This window comes from Sceloporus occidentalis, unplaced genomic scaffold (genome assembly GCF_023333645.1).
Source record: "Sceloporus occidentalis isolate IW3139 unplaced genomic scaffold, rSceOcc1.0.p SCAF_174, whole genome shotgun sequence".
In the NCBI taxonomy this organism is placed as follows: Eukaryota; Metazoa; Chordata; class Lepidosauria; order Squamata; family Phrynosomatidae; genus Sceloporus; species Sceloporus occidentalis.
In genome coordinates this window covers 445,402-453,988 of record NW_028317154.1, presented here as the reverse complement: position 1 = coordinate 453,988, position 8,587 = coordinate 445,402, and the positions used below count along the sequence as shown (strand labels likewise).

General features: G+C 39.6%; 1 protein-coding gene across 1 annotated transcript; it reads left to right on the top strand.

The window, feature by feature from the left end:
- Positions 1 to 2,605: 2,605 nt before the first annotated feature.
- LOC149279098 (coiled-coil-helix-coiled-coil-helix domain-containing protein 5-like) lies at positions 2,606 to 3,354 on the top strand. Its single transcript, XM_089501406.1, has 2 exons — positions 2,606 to 2,739; positions 3,204 to 3,354. The coding sequence occupies exons 1-2, from the start codon at positions 2,609 to 2,611 to the stop codon at positions 3,352 to 3,354; spliced, it is 282 nt and encodes a 93-aa protein (XP_089357532.1). The 5' UTR covers positions 2,606 to 2,608.
- The last annotated feature ends 5,233 nt before the right edge of the window (positions 3,355 to 8,587 follow it).

Genomic DNA, 8,587 nt, shown 5'->3' with positions numbered 1-8,587 from the left:
ACACAAAGTGACAATGAACGGTGACAATGGTCAGGGCGCCTTCCTGCACTCAACATTGGGATATGGCTTTTTTTAAGTAGACACTGAGATGTCAACTCTAAGTGAAAGCTTCTATTTACAAATTTTAAGACATTTTGGTCAAACCCTGAAACCTGCTTGGTATTGTCTGTGATGTGACATGTATGAAACATGCAGCACCTTGAAGTAAGTTTTTATTTTTTAAAACAATGTCCATGCCACGTGTGCTACTTTAAGGACATCTGACACTTCAAAATCAGTCATACGTGTGATCCACATGACCAACCCCCTCAATGGCCTGGCTACTTGAAAATGCTTTTTGGCCAAAAAATCAAATAATTGTTGTGGTGTGGCTTTCAGGGCCAAATGATGCAATTGGTTCGCCCATGAAGGTTCATGAGTTTTATTTACATAGTTTATGAAGACGCTCTGATGTGACTTTGGAGGCTGAAGAACCCTGTGATACCTTCATACCCAGCAAACATTCTGAGCTCCTAAAAAAGAGAGACATCATGGGAGGAAAGAGGGACAGAGGGATTTGGGTCAATTATTGAGGCATCATTTAAGGGTATACATTCAAAGGGTATGACAAAACTGGAATAGACAGACTGAGAAGAACCATTACATTATGTGCAATACTCCAACATTCTTTATTGCGTTATTATTCCAATATTTATTATATTAAATATATTTTTTGTATCTTCCATACTCGTGCTGTGTCAGGAAAATAGATTTCTTCTAATATTCTTAGAATTGTTTAACCATTATCTAACTATTCTAAAAAGCAACTGATGACCTTCCATTTCTTGTATAATATTTCTTGTATAATTAACAATAATAATTATAGATTTAGAATGGGTATTTCATGTGTGATGGAATATTGACAAGCTTACGCCATACGGGTGATATGCAAGCCTTAAATATTTTCTGACTTGGCTTTAGTTTTTACATTAATTAATAATATATATGTATAAATAATCATATTTCATTTGAGATTTGAGTACGCAAAGTATCCGTGACAAGGCTTGTGGAAGTCATTGTTGCTTACGGGGCATTTAGTCAAACGTCCTTCACGAATAATGTTGCTGCCTACCCCAAGGGCATTGGTATTACACATTCTTAAGTTGCTTCCAGCAGGCGAGGAGTTAACCAAATGCAGACATGCCCAGCCATTGAAGCTCCTATTTCGTCCAATCAGAAGCACCGGCGCTCCATGCAGGAAGTGAATTCTGTGACCATGTGAAGTCGTGAAAGGTGAAGGGATCAGTGTGAACATGTGAGTGCGAGCAGTTGTTTTATTAACGTTTCTCATGCTTTTTGTATTGTAAATGATTGTGATTTTTTTGTTGAGATCAGCTGACAGCGCTCCTAGCGGTTAGGCCAGAGGGTTGCACAATAGTGTTTTGTGTCATTCTCTTACTGAAGAGTTTGTAGTAGGAATGTTGCTGTTCCCATTTAAAGGTACAGTAGTTCTTTTTTTTTTTAGGCATCAGTGAATGAATTCCCATTTTCTCCGCTGATGTCCTTTTCGCTTAGAAAGGCTATTTATTTTCCTGGCGATTGTTGTCGCTGGGTCTACCGAGCACTCGTCCACGCACGATGCTTGCGCACAAAGCCTTATTGCTTTATGGTATACAATGCAGGCATTCTTTAGACTTCTGTCTCGTTCAACTCCTTCCCTGGCTGCCTCTAGTGAAAGGTGGAAGAAGCATTTGTATGTATTCTTTCTGCGCATGATGAGCCCAAATTGTTATGTTATATACCGTATTCTGATTATCAGACGACCCCCTAAAATCTGAATATTAATTTAGAAAAAAAAAAGAAAAAGCTTGAATATAAGATGACCCTATAGGAAAAAAGTTTTACTAGTAAATATTCATGTAAACTTTTTTTTTCATATTGAGAAACATTTTTTTTTTTATTTGCCAACCTGCCCCCCCAGTTATGCACATCTGCCCCCAGGCTTGCCACTCTGCCCCCAGGAATGCCCTTTATGCCACTCTGCCTCCCTGATATGCCTTATACCCTCCTATAAGCCACTCTGCCTCTAGAAATGCCTTGTACCCCCTAAATGCCACTCTGCCTCCAGAAATGCCTTATACCCCCTAAATGGCACTCTGCCTCCAGAAATGCCTGAGTGGCATATAGGGGGTTAAAGGGCATATCATGGGACAGGGTGGCATATAAGGGGGTATAAGGCATTTCTGGAGGCAGAGTGGCATATAGGGGGGTATAAGGCATTTCTGGAGGCCGAGTGGCATATAGGGGGTTAAAAGGCATTTCTGACAACTTGTCACCATCTTATAGTATTGTTTTGAATATGAAGCATAATTTTAGACACTTTGAATAAGTGAAATAAGGAATAAAGGAAAATAAATACAAACTATATGATAAATATATAACTCCATAGTGACCACATAACATACTCAACAATAACAGTAGTAGAGGTATAAGGTTAACAATTTATAGACTATGTACCCAAATACATCTTCAGAGGGTGCCCTTTTTAGTAAGAAATGGCAGTTACAGAAAATAAATCTGAACATGCAGATCCTTTTTATATAATATTCGTGATTACAGGCAGGCTGCCATGGAGATCACCGCTAAGTATTGCCGGAATGAAATGGAAGAGTATGGCCAATGTGTTTCTAGCAAGCCAGGAACGTGGCAGCAAGATTGTCATATGCTGAAAGTCAAGGTGGCCAAGTGCACGTCGTCACAGTAAGTATAGAGACTATAATGATCCGAATGCTATATTCAGATGATTTACGCTCTTCAGAAAACCCACGGTTTAGCCAGCGGTAAATTTGGAAGTTAGTTTTGAGGGAGCAGACCTCCTGACTCACTTGGAGTTTTGTTTTGCAAGAGTAATTCCCATTCGTTTTACCCCTTAATGACAAAGCCCGTACATGTACGGACTCAAAATGCATTGTTTTCAATAGCTTTAGGGACCGCCCATTGTCCTTAAGGGGTTAAATCATTGGGACTGATCTGGTGGCACCTAAACCAGTTTTAGGTTTCTGTTGTGTTTCACAAAACACAAGAATGCTTGTCCGTCTGACATAAGGAGCTAATGCCCAGGCAGTATGATAAGGAGTCTGGGGGGTTTGTTTAGCAGCAGGGTAAGATTACGCAGCTAGAACTCCTGAATTTGTATTTATGACACGTGTCGTTACCTTTTTCAGCCCGGTTATACAGAAAATCCGTGCACAGTGTGCTGAACCTTTTGTTGCTTTCGAGCAGTGTCTAAAGCAGAACCAAACCTCGGTGGAAAATTGCTCGAAACATGTAACGGAATTCCTGCGGTGTGCAGAAAATGTCAAGCTCGCTGACTAGGTAACTGAGCAACTACCGTTGTTAGATATACAACAAGCTCTCGATATAATATTTAGTGGGGATCTGCGCCAAAAATTAAGAAAATGGAGAGTGGGAGAGTAGAATAATAAGTTTAGCAGCTCCAGATAACACCAAAAAGGCAGTGAGAAGGGGCAGAGGGGGTAGATAGTAAGAAAAGGGGAGTTTTGTGACAAGATTTTTTTCCTTTCCTTTTTTGGGATGGGGGGGCGCCACAGGAGTAGTCCGCACAGGGCGCCAGAACACTTAAGGCCGGCTCTGTGAGTGTATTTTGGTATTGGATGCTGTGCACTTAACACGTTTCGCCCTTGTGGCTTCTTCAGAGGTGACGTTGTGTTTCTTTGCAGTGTCCCAACGTGGTGGTTCTTGTTCCTGATGACACTTTCCATAAAATGAACTGACCGTAACGCCAGGAAATTGTCAAACTTTTGGTCCTGACCGGTGGATCCCATCTGGAAAACGAACATTATTGATGCCCCAGCTGATTCTGCATCTTCTCCAGGAAAGGGCCATCTTTACATTGTAAACGTCTCATACTGTGTGACATGTCACCTTTGTCACTTTGTTGATTTTAGGAAAAATAACATGTTATGGTTCAGCTATCCGTACTTCTCCATTATTGATCAGAATCCAAGGAGCGTATCCGTTGCTGGTTAAATATCCTATTTATTCAATATAATTTATAGAAAAAACACAAAATCACAGATACCTTTTTTATATATTGTATTGAAGTTGTAAATAATGTAACAAACACAAATAGCTTATGAGCATTTGAAGAATAAACCTATTAAGTCAGAGGGTTTTGAGAATTAATGATTTTACCGTAAGGTTTTCGTGATCAAAACGTATACGGCGCTAAGATAACAACCTATAAGAATTCAGAGGAATTGCACAAGAAGCTTAACGTGATAGCAAGGCCATCGATGGGTAAATTTCATCCATTCTTAGCAAGGAGAGCTGGAATTCCAGGGGATTACAGCCAAGTGGCCATAGCCGGGGCCTTTCTTAAATGAGCTGACCCTGAGAAATTAACCCTTTAATAGCCCAGCGTGAAGAATCTACTTAGTGACTCACCAAATGTGATAAGTGAACGCCTCTAATACCGGTCATCATGGAAACCTTGACTTGTCATTGTTTAAAAACTCACCTAATTGAGTCACCTGCATTCAAGCAGGGATATCAACCATCACATACTGGTAGCAAATGTGAGTTTTTATGTGTGATCACAGGAGTGTAGAAAAGGAAGGTGTCGGTTCCAGACTGTATGACAATGAGAATCTGGTACTTTACTCTTAGACCCTGAGATTGGAGCAAAAACCCTGAGACTCAAGAGTCCCCTCTTAATACTCGATGTCAAATACAGACATACCACCATATTCCTCTCTGTATGAACGTACCTGTCTGGCTCCATAACACGGAAGTGAAATAATCTATAGTCTGAAGTAATACTAAATATAAGCCGCCTACCCTGGAATATGTTCCATTTGTCTCATCTGTTCATATATGGGGTAAATCCCCATCATAAAGTTCAATCAGGTCTTCGTCTGGATCAATGCAATTATTTGCATCTCGGTTAGAGTGAACTTGGTGGATCTCGGTCTGCATATTACTATATTATGCATTTAAAGCCTACCTGTCCTAATTGTGAACTGGCAGAGAGATTACATTCCAGACGGCAATTAGACCCAGATGATCACCATTTAGAAAGTATTAATATTTTTGAAAATGTTTTTTGAGCATAACAGTGGGGATCTGACCAGCAAAGGGGGGGGGGGGTGTAATACCATAAACATTTTGCTTTAAAATGAGAAATCAATTGTAACAGGAAGAAAAGTTGTTTTTTAATTGAAGTATTAATAAATAAGTCATTTTTAGACGTGCCGATGCCAAACAGGATACTTGGGGGGAAAAAAAGAAATTTGACAGCAGATAAGACGCGTTCAACCCATCTAGCATTCCCATTTGTTTCCTGCTGTAAAGACCCTGACCTTTATCAGACCTTGATCTTGTGTCAATCACATGCACATTTAAATACCCTCACTGGATTAACCTCTACCGCTTCTCCTGGGTGGCTGTTCCACGTATCTACCGCCCCAGTAAAGTAAAACATTATTATTATTATTATCTTTTATTTATTTACGTTACATCCAAGCCTTTGACGTGTACCTCCTAAAATACCGGTATGTGCAAATGTCTCAGCAATGCTGTGCCAATTTTAATACTGACTTACTGTAAGATATATTAAGATGTTTTGGTTTCTTTTGCAGTACCATTAGGTAAATTCACTTTTGTGCATGGATGGCAGCCTTGAGCAGTTCTCTGATTATGTGTGCAATGAAATCTGAGCTGGACAAATTCCTTCTATCACTTCTGTGCTTAAATGAGTTCAAAACTTAAAACATTAACATTTGCTATTTGCATGCTGCCTTAGCTCAGAAACAGATTGATTGTAAGATTAACTTTCTCACCGTTCTGTACCGGGGCGGTACGTTGGTCACAAGGTGGTGCACTTACTCCGTGCAGTCTACTGTTTTGTGCCCGGTGTTATGGATCCCACTGTATAACACAAGAGATACCGGCAGATGGAATTATTTACCATTATATATATATATATATATTCTCTGTAACATAGAAAAACAAATTATTGGCAAATAAGAACCATTCAGCCCATAATGCAGAGACTCAAACCTCAATCGGTCCTTGGTCTCATCTTAGATTCCGGATAGCTTTATACCTATCCCATGTATGTTTAAATTCCCTCGCTGTATTTACTGCTGCCACTTCGGATGGTAGATTGTACCAACTATACTGTATAATACACGAACTAACTGGAAATCCAACATTTGCATAGAGGTTAAGGATTTTTCATATCTTTGGAAAATATTTGTTCATAGTCAATTGGTCAATAGTATAGCAAATAAACTCTTTTATATGATTTACTGTGTTTTAGGAGAACTTGCTAGAAGTCTTGCTGTCTCTGGGATACTTTTTGTCAATAATGCCCCTACCCTAGCCTAAAAGCGGTTCAACCCTCATACATCTGTTTAAGGAGGAGGACTCCAGAAGATGAACGCTTGGCTTGGTTGTCCATTGTGTCTTCTCTGACACAAAAGACATCCCCTTTGTTTTTAAAGAAGCAATGCGCCTCAGGCCTTGGATGGAGGTCCATGTGAATGGAGATAAATCCTGAATATTTGCTCCAACAACTAAACTGGCAACCATTAGGATCCTTCATGATCTTTCATTGCTGGGATTTAACACCCGAGGACCAGCCGCAGAGACCACAATATTTATCAATGCTCTTGTTTGAAATGTTTGAATGAGGTCTAGAGAGTTCTTAGCTATGTTTAAAATGTTTAAAAACTCTAAAAAAAAATAATAAAAAAAAACCTTTCCCTTCCAATCCCTTTGGAACACGACTTTAAGCCATTAACGTCTATACGTCCTTCTTTATGACTCAGACCAAAATGTACAAATGAATCATTGACCTGTTATTACCAGGGTATCTTAATTGTACTCTCAAGAAGAAAACAGAGTGGTTATCATTATTATCTCGTTTAATACAACAAAATAATTACACAAACATCCATAGCTTAATTAAGAAGTAGTACAGAGTATTAAAACTGTATTGTCTTACACGCTCCCAACAGTTTTACAAGACACTGAAATTATTCGGAAAAATATACTACACATACTATACAAATTTTGTTCACCCACTGTAAACTGCGCTGTGTAATATGATGGCGCTATATAAATCAATAAATAATTATAATACAATTTCGGAAGAGTGAGTTGGTCATTACCATATAAGCAAAAATGTAATACTGCACAAGAACTCAGGGTTCTGGCAGTTATCGCTAAGAAAGCTCACCCCGACCTCTAGGAATGACATAATGATTATTATTTAATTAACTATTAATTATCTATTCTCCTATGAAATAGATTTTGGCACCACTTATGTATGCCTCACCAGGAACATTTTAAAAGTACAACTGAATCCATGTGATTTTCCCTTTTCACTGTATGTTATTTTTAATTTTGTCTATTACCATACCTGGGAACCATGGCCCAGAGACTCAGAGTGAAGCGCTGCTTCTCTGGGTCTCCAGGTCATGGCTCAAAATCTCACGGGTGCAGGAGCAGCATTTAGGGATGACCCACTCCCTGCCCATTTCCCCCTCCTACCCCAGTCCAAGTGTAAAGCATTTGGGGCTAATCCCCACCCACAACATTGTTAACCCGCCCACAGGGGACATCAGCCATGCCCATCCACATAATCTTCCCCGCCCACTACTGTCCCGACTCACCCCGAACAGAAAGGGACATTTCCAGTTATGCCCATTATACTATATCTTGGTTTTTCCACTCCTTTGTCTATAAGCGTTATTGATGGTCTATACAACGGACGTCTTACTTACTATCAGCAGCGGGACTAATTGGATGTCCGATTCCCCGTAACAGAACAAGGTATTTCAGGCCGGATAGTAACAACAATGTAGATCTCAAAAGGTTCTGAAAACGTTAATAGTAAACATTATCTGCCCATTAATGTTTTCTCGTCTCCTCTAAAATTCCACATCTGTAATTCTTCTAACACTCTGGTTAAAAGTAACGCACATTTGTAACAATAAAAAATATGTTTCTGCAAGATGATTATCAGCCGTAGCTATCTTTGAAATGGCAGACATCCAGGGCATTGAGTCCTGGAAAATCTCCTGCATTTTTCTCTGTTACACAATAAAACTCTGATTTCCAAGTCAAGCCTTCAGTTCTGGTAAGCGGTAGACGTTTTACAGAAGTATTGTTATAAACACAAGAGCCTGGACTGTAGATGGGCTTGTGGGTTGTAGATGAAAAATATGATCTGGATATATACCTATAAATAAATTAGGCAGGGTTATGATTGGAAAATTATGTAACACCCCTAGTTTTTGTGGACTTGTTTGTGATGTGCCTAATAGGGCGGCTATTCCGTGCAGATCACTACGCATGTTAAATTAAAAGCCGGCAAGGGACCCATTAATGAAGCAGCCCAAAACACATTGGGCGGACAACACACTCAATGTGTGCTATCCAGTTGTGTCCAAAACAGATTTATGTTTATCCATAAAAGGAGCACAGAAATCATCCAGTCATACTCTAAATGTCCATGTTGTGCTGGACCCCTGGTGGTTATATGTGGAATTGCAGGTAAAAACACGCAAAGGCTCAGGTA